Below are 13,805 nucleotides of genomic sequence, written 5' to 3'. Positions count from 1 at the left end.
TTATCAGGTTCAAACTCATCGGATATCGAATGTACTTCAGACAAGTCTTCCTTCGAATTATAAGTATAAATCGAGCTCAAAAACAAGCGAAAAAAATACAAAACGAAACGACGCCCTTGATACCACGCACTGCATAAATTATCGATGCAAATATTTCACTGTCAAATTTGGGATTTAATGAGCGCATTATTAGTGGAGCAAATATTTTACGCTTATCTTGCAACTGGCTGCCAGTGTGTAGGATCGGCGACAGTTTGGGCAAAAGTTTTTTTTCTCCCCCTGCTTCTTTTCCTTTCTTCTTTTGTTTACAAAAGCCGTCGTAGGGTAGGAAATGTTTTGTACTGTGTGGATTGTGGCTTTTTCTCTTTAAAACCATTGTGATATGGTACGGTTTGGTTTTGTATTGTTAAATTCCTAGCCAAATGGTAGAGAAACTCCCCGAGCACTGTCCGGGAAGTGTTGGGACGAATGGAAGGTTTTGTCTACTGGTAGAAAGGGCAAGGTTTCTTCCCCTGCCCTTCATGTGTAGCAGGACGACACCGCATTCAGAATGAGTAGACAAGGTGTGTGTGTGTGTGTATATGCAACATCGTCCCAGCAATGGGGATGGTGTGGAAATCCTGGCTTTTCGGAATAATAACAGTGTGTAATTTGCATCGTGATGTTCATGGATGGAGGTAGTAGCGGTGGCGACCATGCAAGCCACCAGTTGACAAAGCAGTTCATATATTTCATAACTCGCGACCCACCAGCCTCGGTGTGGTCTAATCCAGTCCATAAATTGTCACCAGTGCGCCGGATCTCTTTCCCGCTCTCCCCCCGCAATGCGCTCGTTACGAGGTGGCGAAGAAAACAGTGAACAATATTATTTCTCCAGGATAAGACACAACAAACAGCCGCATAAACAGGAAGAAGGTGCCAGCGTAAGACATCATATTCATACTTGCGCGTGTGCGAGGTATTGAATAATTTGTTTTGAATAATTTGCCACCAACACCAGGAGGAAGTGTCGGCACTTGAATTATTCAAATGATGCTCTTATTTGTCAATAGTAGTGATTTAGAGGGTATTGTGCATTTCATGAAAATTGCTACTTCACACCGGTGGTTCGATTATTGTGCAAAGACACGACGTTCCAGCACGAACATACTTCCGAGTGATCGTCCACTTTCATGTGTGTTTGTTCGCTCTTTAAGTGTTGCGTTCGCTGATCGAGATCGATCTCTTGCTGTAGCATTTTTGCGTAAAATTTTCCTTATCTTTGTTCGGACCGCATCGGGACGACCACAGGCTCGTACCTGAACATCCTCGATCTGGTTGTTTTCCAGTAAAACTTGCACTAATTTCTCACCACCCTCGGGACTAATCGGTACACAGTTCAGCGTAACCTTCCGCAGTGTCACATGGAAGCTGAGAAGCTGTATGACCTGGTGTGAAGAAACGGTGCTTAGTGAAGTAAGGTCACAAACGGTGGGGGACGCAACTCAAACATACCCGAAAGGATCCCTCGACACCCATTTGACAGCCGGTAAAGTTCAGTTCGCTCAATTGCGGTCGGCCCTTAATGGCACCGCCAAGAATCAAAACACCCGCCTCACCGATGGGATTGTAAGACAAATCCAGTCTGTCAACAACACCCTGGTAAACGCTTAATCCGGGACAGAGTTGATCGAGCTCGGATGCATCGAGACGATTGTTTGCGAGGTCGAGATGTGCGAGCGTCGGTTGGAAGCGGCTAAGAAATCGTCCCAAAATTCCACCACAGCCTGTCCCAAGTTGACAGTGAGTGAGGCGTATCGTTTCCAGCTTCAGAGATGTAAGGAATTCGAGCAGAATTTTAAGCTTCGGTGCATTTAATCGGGTGTGAGAAAGGTGAAACTTTTTCAATTTCTCCAACTTTTGAAGTCCCCTTAAAAAAGGATGAAGGAGTTTCGGTTTCAGGAAGAAATTATTGGTAGAATTATACTTACTGGCCAAGATACTCGATGTCGGTTGGGGAACAGTTTGAATAGCGCTTTTGATAAGCGTTGGTCCAGTTCTTTACACCGATAACTAACGATAACGAGGTGAGATTGACGAGATGTCCAAGAATAGCCAGTGATCCATGATTGCACAGTTCGTCCGGAGCATTACGAATGGTGTATACTTCGTAATCCTCGATCGGTTCTACGGCTGAGTAGGGCTGAAGCTGCTCTATGCATAAGTTATTAACAAATGGTGCAGCCTTTTTGACCGTATCTTCCAATCCTTCCAGATCCCAGTACTGAGGATCCTGCTGTTCGATCATTCGAGCTACCTTCAGTTCAATTCCCTGTTGTTTCCAGAATCGTCCTGGTGTGAGATAATCATGCTCATGGTAGGACAACGAATCGTTTGCATAACACCATACCACTCGTCTCCAGTAAGTTTCACTCTGTGAAATGAAAGCAAAATTATTAAATTTTATATATTTCCAGCAAATCTACTCACACCATCAACGGTTTTACCTCAAGATCAATAACCTTCAACAGGGGTAGCTCGGTGCTTAAAAGACTTCCAAACATACGCACCTGGCAACAGGTTAGTGCTGCCGGTTCCGGACCTCCATCGAAACTATCGACCAACAACCTCAACACGATCGTCGACAACCTGACCGGGACATCTTGAACGCTGTCATCTGTCACGTGAACTAACGCATCAAACGGACGACACGTTTTAGCACCGCCGAAAGATACCAGTTCCACGTACAGTTCTCGCTCAGCTTCACTGGCGAGTAGCTGCGTTTGCCAGGAGGGTCCATACGTACGGAAAGCATTGCAAAGCTCGCGTTCGGATGGGGTCGTCAAGTGTGGAAGCAGCCGCCATGCTGCTGACAGGTGGAGCAGATTTATGTCCGACATTTTCGTCCGTTCGAGATGAACTTTGCTTTGAAGGTGTGTTTGAACCTGTTTCAACAATTTTAAAGCTTCGTCGAACGTGGGATTGTTACTGTTTTATGAAGAGAAAATATTAAAACAAAGCCTACTATTGTATAAAGCTCATTGCTTAAATTAAATTTACTCTCATTTACTGTTGAGTGTAAATTCCAAATTCTATTTCTGCAACAAAACGTGTGTGGAATTTCGGTACAAATTGTCTCTTGTTAAATTCTTGATTCAATCACGCACTGATTTGCCCTATATATTAAATTCTTTTTGTTTTCGCTTGCAACACGTACTTTTGCATCATTTACCATTAGTCGTTACATCCCAATACCGTAAAGGGACGCCGGTTAGCCCCGTTTTGGCACCGATCCACACCATTCAAGCCTTCCTGCTTGAGCAAGGCCGACCACCAATCAACGCACGGGATGCAGCATCACGAGGGAGTTAATTTTAAGGCATATTTTATGGTGGTCATAAAGCAAACTTGTTTGTGCTGCACGGCTTCGTCGTAAAATACGAGATTTTTTAATTAATTTTTCAATTTCACCACCATCAACAAAGTGGTGTGAAGCGCGTCGCTTTATCGCAGGGTGATGCGAGATGGGTGGCTGATGAAAAGAGGAATGGGGCGGGAGGAGAAGGGATGGAGTGATGCGTTGTAGTTGCATTGAAGTTCGGTGTTGATGAGAAAAATAAAAATCATGTTGATACGGTCGTCCGTTTTTTGTATTGGGGAAAAATAGGGGAAAAACCCCCACAAGCCGATTTTTTTTTGCTATTTTATTGTTAAAGTTAAGATTTAGACGGATTGTAGAGACCAGTTTCGGATAAGTAGAACATTTTCCGGAGTTTCATTTCATTGTGGCAGTACACAACGCCAAGAGGAACAGATAGATTGAAAACTACACAGTATATGTCTCAAACTATAAGATTTGAAGATTGGTTGTTGGAGCTTTACCTCTTCTAGGTTACTTCGGGTTGATCTTCAATTCATTGCAGACAACAACGATTAAATTATTTGATTATTTTTTTTTGCCTGAAAAAAGAAATACCAAATATAACAAAATAATTAAATTATTAATGTGAAAGCATAACGGCAAAGCTTGTATTCTAGTTGGAATAAAATTTCATAGGATAAGGCTACGAATAAAATGAGACAAAAATTATAAACCTGACGTTACTTTCTTTCTAGATAAGCAGCAATTATTTATTTGACTTTTATCTTTACTCATTGCATTCTAGCTGCTCGCAGCTTTCGAGCCACTTAACTGATGCCTTGCTAGTGGAATGAAATTTATTTAGCTTATTGCCTTTAGAAATAAGCCGTAAGGCGTTTTAGTATATTTTTCACCCCCTTTCTCCTGCCTCCTCGTGACCTCTTTATTCCTCACTTTTCTTTAGCTATCTTGTTTTCTTTTTCGTTTCGCTTACGTGAGGGAAATAGCAAGCTGTTTAAGCTCATACCGCCATAGCGAAACGGCGATCCAAAGAATGCTTTCGGGATGGCTTAAAATGACTGCAGAAGCGTATACAGGTAAGATGGATATAGCGTAGCAAGATGATAACGAACGGTGTACCAGTACATTCATGCCACCTTTCGTGCCACCATTCCCTAAACGATGCAGCGTTTGTTGCTGAGCAGCACAAATCTTGAACGCCGGTTCAAGCATCGTCGGCAGGTCTTGGACAGCAAATGATTTTTCGCTCACCCTTGGTACGAGATTAATTGAGACGTACGTACCACTTCGTCGGCGAAAAAGAGTCATCGCTGATGGTACACCCATTAGGTAGGTAGTCCGGAGTGAGGACACGGCATGATAGACTGGCCAAACCGACCCAAGGATTAGTGCACGATGCCAAAGTGCCAGTGTAAAGTGGCTGTAGTGCGATGGCCAGAAATTATCACGAAGCAGTCTTGAGGAGTTAAGTTCACACTTAAGCAAATCTGTTACCATCTTCGTTGATGTTACTCCTTTTGCCCGGCACGCTCCGTAGCTCAACACTGGACAGGTTGACGTTAATGTTTACCGTTTTAAATGCAACCAAATGGCGCCGGGTAGTTGCTTTGCTTTGGACTTCCACTGTCGGGTGCCCGGTACGGTATGGTAGCAATTTTGAAGAGTCCACTAGATTGTAGGTAAAGCTGTACATACAACGAATGTCTGACGTGCTGGCGCGCCCCGTACTGTTTTGGGTAGTGCAACGGAACCGGATCCCAAAAGCACCTGGAGCGAAAAATATTGTAATTTATGAACACAATTATTATGGATTATAATCATTATCCGGGTGAATATAAAATGAAGAATAACGATGATGATGATGGTGTTGTTTGCTGCTGTCCATCGTTACTCGCTACCATTCCCGAACGGGGAATCCAGTTCGGTAGTTCCAGCGCGTCTCCAGTTTGAAGTGGATTCCGTGGAGCAGATTTAGCTTTCCCATTCATTTTCCATTTCGCGCACAAAATGTCGCCCTTTACAGAACGATACAACACTTGTGCCTCATTACGCATTATGCTGGAAGGTTTTGAGATGGGCAGGAACAGTGGAACGGTGAAAGGTTTACCGGGAAATGGAACTCATTGTAGCACGGGGAAATCTATGCGATAAAAGCAGTACCTGTAGTTGACAGTGTGGTTTTACATTAAATGAACTGCTTAATAGGTATAACATTTCAAAGTTTAAACATTTGTGTAACAGTCTACCGAAAATTTCAACTGAAAAGTGCACTGGTGTACGTATAATTCTTTGTGCGGAAGAAATTTTTTTTATTTCACGTGAATGAAATTATCTGTAAAAATAGCAAAATGATTTTTTTTGTATTTATTTTGCATGGTTCGTTTTATAAAATTCGTGTTAAACTATGTTATCATGTTAGTTTGTTTCTCATGTTGCAGCCGAGATGTTTTTTCTAATATATTTTTTTTTTAAGTGAAATCTGCTTATAGCCTTTTGTGCTGTACGTGTTGCATAAATGTGGGCGCTATACTGTCGAAAAAAGTCTATTTTGTTTACATTGTTGGGTAATTTCAAATCAAATTATTCTTTTTTATTTACTTACAAAACGTTTGTTACCTCTGTTTTTGTTACATTAATTTAACTTTAATTAAACTTCCATTTTAATGGACATGTAATCACGGTCTCTTTCCGCAAAACCTGTTTACTTTGAGGATTACGCGATTTTTTTGTTGTTGTTGTAATTACCCACAACTGTTTGAAAAGTTTCATTATGCAGTTCGCATCAGTATGTTGAATAAACCATGTCGAACCACCAGTTTGGTGGTTCCCGGTGTCTCAATCATCTCCCGAAGCAGCTACTGGACAGGAAATGAGAAAAAGGATGAAACGTGCACCCATTCCCGGATCCTTTCAGGATCAAACCGAAACGGTCACAGCCCACCCGCCCAACACAATTTTCCGGTCCGGTATTCGGTTATTTCGGTGGTATGGAACGAAATAGCTCACATTGCTTACGTTCGTGTGGCGCTGCTGCGCTGCTGCTGTCGGGGATGAGTTAGTGGAATTTATTCCCTGTTGTTATGCTGCCAGTACACGGTACCATCCTTCCATTCCACGTGCTGTAACACTTACGTCCCTTTTTTGGGCAGCATTTTGTACTGCTGTTTCGTCCCTTAGCTGTTGTGGGGATGGGTTGGATTTGAAGTCCTTCTTTAAGCTCCTCGCAATAATTTGCGTTTCTCTATATTGTCACAATTTAATTCGTTTCTCGAGCCAACTGTAGCAAAATTCTCATCCGGCAACCATGAAACCGTGGCTATGGAAGGCAAACTACTAGCCACAACTTAATTGACAGCAACAGTGAGTGCAGCAAACAATACGAAAGGGAAAGGCAACCTCATCAGGGGGTGTGTTTGGGGTTTTTGGGAACAGTCTCCGCTGACTGGACATTGTTTGGTGTTTGGATTATAAAACTGTAAATCAAAGCTCACACGCCCGATTCTGGTTCTGGGCGTTGTAGAGGGCGGGTTGGCCGGTCCTAGCTGTCGTCGAAACTGTTCGTCTGAATCGTTTTGTGGTTTTTTTTTTTTGGAAGTGATGCTGGAAAACTGGGCACAAGAAGGTGGAAGAAGGCGGTGTTGAGAAAATTCCAACGCAAAAGTAATGCTAAAACGTAGAATTTGGGATGTTTTCTTCTGTGGAATGAATTCATTTCAACACGATTTGCGTTACATCGTCATGTTGGGGAGTGAGTTGAGGAGTTGTATAAAGTATTGAATATTACTTTACCAGAACGGATCTCAAAACCAAGCATTGAATCAATTTTCTAGAATCCCGTCTAAACATAAATCGTTGGAAATATGTGCTTGAAATGCGTTTGTGAAACATGGATGTCTAATAAATATTTGAAAATTATTACACACTTTAATCCTTCAAAATGTATATTGTTATATAAATCTCTCTGATCTCCATTAGTGCAGGCCTATAATTTAACTTTAAAATAAAAGTCACGACCTTCGGCTGCTGTCACGCTTGGCCATTGTTATTAAATCAGCAAATGCAAATGGCGACAAAAAAAGGCATGACCCACTGCCGAAGCATTAGAGCCAGCAAACGTTCCATTTAAAATAGAATAAAATGTATCGAACACTTTTTCCGCTCGTCAAACAATTTGAGGACACACGGTTACCGACACAACATTAAACTGGCACTCTTTGTTGCTGTTTTTTTGTTTAGAATGCTCAAGTTTCTTCTTCCGTTTGTGCCGGGGTCTCGCACGATTCCTAAATTGTTCCCCGGTGACAGTTTCAGCCTGCCGGAAGCTTCCGGCAGGAAGGAAGGAAACACTATTTCTATCCGTTTCTGCTGCAACGGGCCAGAAACAATCTGCATCGCGCCAGGAATTGAATTAGTTGCAAGTGGGGGGAGATACCCGTCCCCAACCCTCACCCCGCCGGCCAGTAAAGAATACGAATGTGCGAATGTAGAAAATAAAATAGTAGCAAACGGGTGATTGTAGTGGCAAGAAAGGGGTGGCCAGCTGAAGGAAAGCTGGTAGAAAAATCGTCCAGCACAGGCATTAAACATTAGTCTTCACTATGGCGCTGCTCCAAAGCTGTCTCCATTTGTTTGGCTTAAAGGGCGAGAGATGGTAGCAAACAAACAAAAAAAAAAAAAAACGCTCCCTCCACGATCGTTTGCTCGATCAAGTCCCAACCGTGGATGTTCCGTTTCGCGCAAAAGGACGACGCGCGCCCAAAACGATCGCCCACACTGCCGGAAACTGAAACCGCGGGTGGCAGAAACATAAGCGAAACGACCACTTTGCATGGTGCTCAATTTTTCGCGTGCAGCAAAGTCATTAAGGGTTGCACTCTCCCGCGGTGTTTCATTGTTTAATTTTCTATTTTAGCAAAAATCATAAATTTGACACTTTTGCTTTGGTTGGTTTTTGGACCAAGGGGACCGATGAGAGAGGGAAAAACGGAGCGGATGGAACGAGGTTTGTCACCGGGTTCTTTTTCCCGCTACGACAATGAAGAAACTAGCCCCCGGAGTGTTAGTGGGAAAGTGTGTCTATCTGCCTGGTTTGGTTTTTTGTTGCTTGTTGGCTGTTGTTGGCCCTCGTGCTAGAAATGGGAAGACGGGGCACAGGCATAGAGCAAAAATCCATTTGCATTAGCGGCCACACAGCCGCACACAGAGCCGAAGGGCGACTTTTTTCTCCCCTTTTTTTTGAGGGGAGAAACACCGTTTCCGGTCTTTTGTGTTAGCGCTCGACTTAGCTGCTCGCCTGTCTGGTAGTCTGGTGGCGCTTCGGGTTTATTCTTCATTCCAACATTTCTGTATGTTGTAGAGTTTCAAGTTGTTTCTTTTTTCTCTTGTCGTTTTTTTTAATTTTTATTCGCAAAAGACGCTACCCAGTTACTCTTTTTGTCACTTCCGGTATAGCCGCCGTATAGTACGGGACACGGTGTACGGTGTACTGCTTGGTAGATAAAAAAGACATTCAGGATATGAAGCAAATAGAAACATGCAACAAAAAAAAGAACTCAGACTTAAAAACAGGAACCCGTTGCCGAAATGCAATGCGTTCGTGAATTCGAAAGCGTAATGCACACAACAGAAAAAAGTGGAAGAAAGAAGAAGAAAAAAACAAGGTTTCGCCTTATGCCCGCGGACTGCCATCGTAACACGTGTGGTACTGGAATGTGCGCGTGAAATGCGAACGGCAATGGCACATCAAAGTGCAGTCAGTACAGTAACTGAGTCGAGGGTGGCTTTCCGCACGGGCGGTGAAACAGAACGCGGGGAAACTGGCGTTCGGTTTTGTGGCCATGTGAAAGTCAGTCAGTAGTCGGTGGGTTGGAAAGTGCATTCTAGCGTAACAGTCACCGTGTACGGTGTGAGATAGTGTGCAGTTGAAAAGGGAATTGTATGTGTTTTTTTGTCGGGTTTTGGGTACTTTGGATGAAGCTTAAGGGATGATATGTTTTTCACTTTTTTAAGGAAAAATTGATCAAATTTTGTTATCATTTTTTATATTGTAAAACATATTGAAAAAAAAAATGTTTTCCATTCTAAAAACTAATTGTTAGTATAAATAAAAATGCGAGCAATTCCTTTCTTCATTACTGTTCTAACGTTTTGGAGGCTACTACTTCCTGCCTGAACTTAGGACAATGTTTTGCTTTTACCTTTACCATGCTTTACCTGCACGTGACGATGACCTTTTCGCAGGGAGCTTGGCACAAAGTGGACCACAAGTTGGCAAGGGAGAAAATGCAAATATAACCTCATTTGTATTGTTTCTAGCTTATGTGAAGTAGCGACCGGCGGGTCCTCTTCCTGGAACCAGAGTGGAAAGTCCATTGGGTACTTTGTCTACAACCAAAAAAAAAAACAAAAGGGGGAATAACAAAATGTGTGCAAAATGGCAAATGTAAAACATAGGAAGGTAAAAAAAAGCAAAACATCCTTCGTACTGGGGTGAGTGCACCCGTACGGTTGTAAGTGTCCCGGTAAGTTGGTGTCGCAACAGAAAATGTAAAACTTTCGCCACACTTCAATCCTTACAATTTGTTCAGTGGTGTATGAGTGAGTGTGGGAGTAGCTATGTGTATTGTTTCGTGATATTTTAGGAGTTGAATGGAGGTTCTCAAAAAGCTCACAAAATTGAGTGGGTGAAACATTTTTGAGTAGATTTTTTTGTTCGAACTAGTTTGCGTAATGAAAGTAAATGGGAAAATAGTGAGACGACTTTAGTGCGGCTTTGGATATTTGTAAGGTAGATTGGGTGGATGTAATCAGTATTGGAAAAGTGCTAATAGAAAGAATTTACCTACGAAAGAAAATGCTACTCTCAAAAGGACATGGTAGGGGTGCCAATTAATCGCGTACTCCTGTCTGTTTTTCAATGTTTCGTTAGATCTTCATCGCTATTTAATGCATCCAATAATTTCCAATTGTGGCCTTTTTGCCACTTAGAAAGAAATTCGTATTCTTATTCTTAGCCTTCTGTATCCTTATTTGGAATTTAACTTGCATACAGCGACATTCTTCTCCTTTCTTGGCCTGTTCATTGTCTAGTACGTCGCGAAGATATGGCTATATGAAAGATATGAAACTCGGCCTAGGGCAGCAGTTCTCCATCCACGGCTGTATTCGATCTCCGACAGGTTCGACTCCACCAGATCCAGCTAACGAGCTCACTGTGCTTTGTCTACGAGTTGACGAACCTAAAGATTTTTAAAACATTAATATTGCTATAAGGATGTGAAGCATTTTCTTCTCTTACCCTCTAACATATTTGCATCATATGGCGGGTAGAACCGGGTAGTCAAAAGCGTCTGATAGTACAGCTGGCGGTTTTCGGAAGATGATAGGCCGTTTCGGAACACTGTTTACTTCTTGTAAAACAAGGTCATGACCACTAAGGAATGGATCTCTCTCGAACTGGAAGGGGTCTCTCACGAATACCTGGACCTGGTGCGATATGAGTCAGGGATTCTCATCAATTTCCCTAGCCATCGTATTGTTCTGGTTTTGACAACCGTCTCGATATCTGCACCGCCTAACATCTCAGCTAGCTCGTGTTTCTTTCTCCTTCTCCACACAGCGAAAGATAGTTCTTAGCACCCGTCATTCGAAAATGACGAGTGCATTGGCGTCCTCCGGCACCATAGTCTAGGACTCGTACCCGCAGAGGACTAGCGGACGTATCGGTGTGCGATATATCGTGCATTTCGTGTGTTACTGTAGTCTTCTGGATCGCAGAAGTTTGTGGAGTCCGTAGAAGACACAATTTCCCTGAACAATGCGCCTTAGGATGTCGCTGCTCATGTTGTTGTCCGAAGTTACGATCCTACCAAGGTAGCAGAACTCCTCTACCACCTCGAGATCATCGCCGTCAACTGATACTCTACTACCGAGTCGGGCTCTATTACGGTCAGAGCCTTCGGCAAGCAGGTACTGTGTCTTCGTCGCATTGATCCTCGATTTATTTCTATCGGTCTCGCATTTCATTTGGGTGTATACGTCGCACACCGTCGCAGATGTCCGTCCGATGATGTTGATGTCATCCGCGAAGCCGAAAAATTGGAGAGAACGGGTGAAAATCATGCCCCGGATGTCGATGCGCGGGCATCGTATGACAGCTTCCAGAGCGATGTTAAACAGCAAACAGGAGAGTCCGTCCCCTTGCCTCAAACCCCGGTGAGATTCGAACGATTCCGACAGCATGTTCGATACTCTCACCTTGCTCTGCACCTACAACGATATTAGGGTTTGCTTATTCACCTTAGGTTTTATGAAGGAGTCCTTGCTACGGGGGAACGGTCCGGATGGGATTTGAACCCGGTCCAGCCGTGTGGACTGGCGCCGTTTATCACATGCACCACTGGGTCGCGCCTTGCTCAATTAAATTATGTGAAATAAAATGTATACATATTTCTCCTTATAATGCGACACTTTTACAGTTCAATCTCAATCTTGGTCGTTCTTTAAAAAAAAAAACCCACATGCAGAGAACCAAAGTAAGAAAGTTGTATGGTAAACCAAGCTGGTACAAAACATACAAAATAACGAAGAGGCTTAAGATTAAGCTTGCCAAGAAAATTGAAACAAAACGCAGCAGTGTGCATAAAGAAATAAAAGTTTCCACGTACTCAAACTATTACCGAGAGCGTGTGGGTGGGACAAAAAAGTTTGAGCCTTTCTTTGCCTTGATATTCCATCCATCAGATTCATGCCAACTCAAAGCCTTCCAAACGAACTAAAGTCGGTTCGTGTGTATGGGGTAGGATCGCATAAAGGCAAACTCCCGAATGAGTGACGTGCTACTTCTCTTTCCCCCTTCGTTGAGGGTAGTGGTTTCCACTACAGGCGCTAGTCAGTGCCCCATATCGAGGGGCGCGTGCACATGAAGTTGCACCTCGAGTTGCGGCACACGGTGGAAATAGAGCGAGTGGGTTAGAAGGCGAAGGAAAGCGAGTTTTCAGTTTTCCAAAGCGATACGAAACGTTGCGGTAAAGCTGAGACGGTTGTGGTGCAGTAACTGGTGTATATATGTGCAGACCGGCGCAACCCGGGAACTCTTCGGATTGCCGGAAATGCACAACATGAATTTAATAATGTTGCGTTCGTACGGTTCCGGTTTTCGGCGTAAAGTGTTTCTTTTTCCCTTCCCTTGACGTGTGGGTGAATTTTTCTTTTGCTTACATTTTATTCACTATATTTGTTGTATGTGTGTGTTGGGATCGGTTGTCCGGAGGGAAAGTGTTGATTTGAAATGTAGTTTTAGTTTTTATTTCTACACCGGTTCTTTTCCGGTTTGATGGTGATGCATTTTGTGGGGACGAAGCAATTTGTTACGGAGGTTATATTAATACTGTGCATTACGTACAATTTTCCTAAGTTGCCATCAATTTACGTATTCAATTTACGTACGAGGTTTTTTTCTGGATGAAGTTTGTTTGAACTCAAAGTGGTTTTTCCTTTTTTGAAAAAAATATTTTTTATTACAATTAAAGTAAACTTATCAACTTCATAAAAAAAGATGTTCTTTTCTAAATAGTTTTTTGTTCCAACTCAAGACAATCAATCGATTTTCACGGTCGACAAAAACCTTTCTACACAACGCCTGATATATCTTTTCACGTTTACGTTCGATTAATCTTCAGTTAACAGGACGGATGTCACACAAAACAGCTCATTTTCGTTTTGCACACAATCCAATCTCCGGTGCACTTGGTATCGCACTCTCGCGGATGCACTTCTGAATTGGGAAATTCTTCTGAAAGCTTACAAAAAAGCACACGTGTACTTAGACATACACACAGACGCTATTTCTCCGGTAGCACAATCTATGATCGGTAGAATGTGTCACACGATGGCAGCAAGTGAAACAAATGTACGGAATCAGATTGTTTATACTTGTTTGCCAGGTTTGCCAAACCACTTGCCAGCAAGCCAAAAAAAAACACAATCAACCCCGTTACACTAAAAGTGGTTTGAGCTGTGCATTTGCTGTCCGGATTGTGATTTTGGTTCGATTTCCTTCGAAAGCTGCTTTCCTGCAAATAACACATTCTTTTCGTTTACGAATCTCGCCGCAGTTAAGAAAAAAAAGCGATGCAACTCGTTTCGAAGTAAAATAGAAACAACAGAATGGTTTCCCAAAACAAAAAAAACGCAATCCAGATAACAGTTCGGTGGAAAATGAAACGTGCATTATCAGCGTGGTAATGGTAACCGGTGAGGTAAAATGTTGTTCACCGAACGAGTTGCAATGCTGTTTTTAACACACAACAAGTGCACATTTTTCTCGTCAACCCCCAAAAAGCTAAGACACTGATTGTGGTGCTTTTGCAATGAAGCACAACCGGTTTCGTGGAGGATGTGTTTGCTATTGTTTCAACACTGTAATGGTTGAATTTGGAACGAT

At 42.7% G+C, this 13,805-nt stretch overlaps 1 protein-coding gene across 1 annotated transcript; it reads right to left on the bottom strand.

Annotated features, from left to right (window-relative positions):
* Window positions 1–664: 664 nt before the first annotated feature.
* LOC125768013 (uncharacterized) lies at window positions 665–2,993 on the bottom strand. Its single transcript, XM_049435118.1, has 4 exons — window positions 2,487–2,993; window positions 1,971–2,413; window positions 1,495–1,909; window positions 665–1,427 (listed from the first exon to the last, which is right to left on the bottom strand). Exons 1-4 carry the CDS (start codon window positions 2,877–2,879, stop codon window positions 1,113–1,115), a joined length of 1,566 nt encoding a protein of 521 aa, XP_049291075.1. The 5' UTR covers window positions 2,880–2,993; the 3' UTR covers window positions 665–1,112.
* Between the last annotated feature and the right edge of the window lie 10,812 nt (window positions 2,994–13,805).

The sequence above is a fragment of the Anopheles funestus genome, chromosome 3RL (assembly GCF_943734845.2).
Source record: "Anopheles funestus chromosome 3RL, idAnoFuneDA-416_04, whole genome shotgun sequence".
NCBI lineage: Eukaryota > Metazoa > Arthropoda > Insecta > Diptera > Culicidae > Anopheles > Anopheles funestus.
Note: the sequence above shows the minus strand (reverse complement) of the source record. Positions and strands in the feature narration are given on the sequence as shown.

Bases quoted from the DNA above. Each gene is read 5' to 3' on its own strand.
- LOC125768013 (XM_049435118.1), bottom strand. From the start codon at position 2,879: ATGTCGGACATAAATCTGCTCCACCTGTCAGCAGCATGGCGGCTGCTT. The intron at 2,414-2,486 runs GTAAAACCGTTG...TTCATTTCACAG, and splicing joins TGAAGGTTATTGATCTTGAG to AGTGAAACTTACTGGAGACG. The intron at 1,910-1,970 runs GTAAGTATAATT...TCCTTTTTTAAG, and splicing joins GACATCGAGTATCTTGGCCA to GGGACTTCAAAAGTTGGAGA.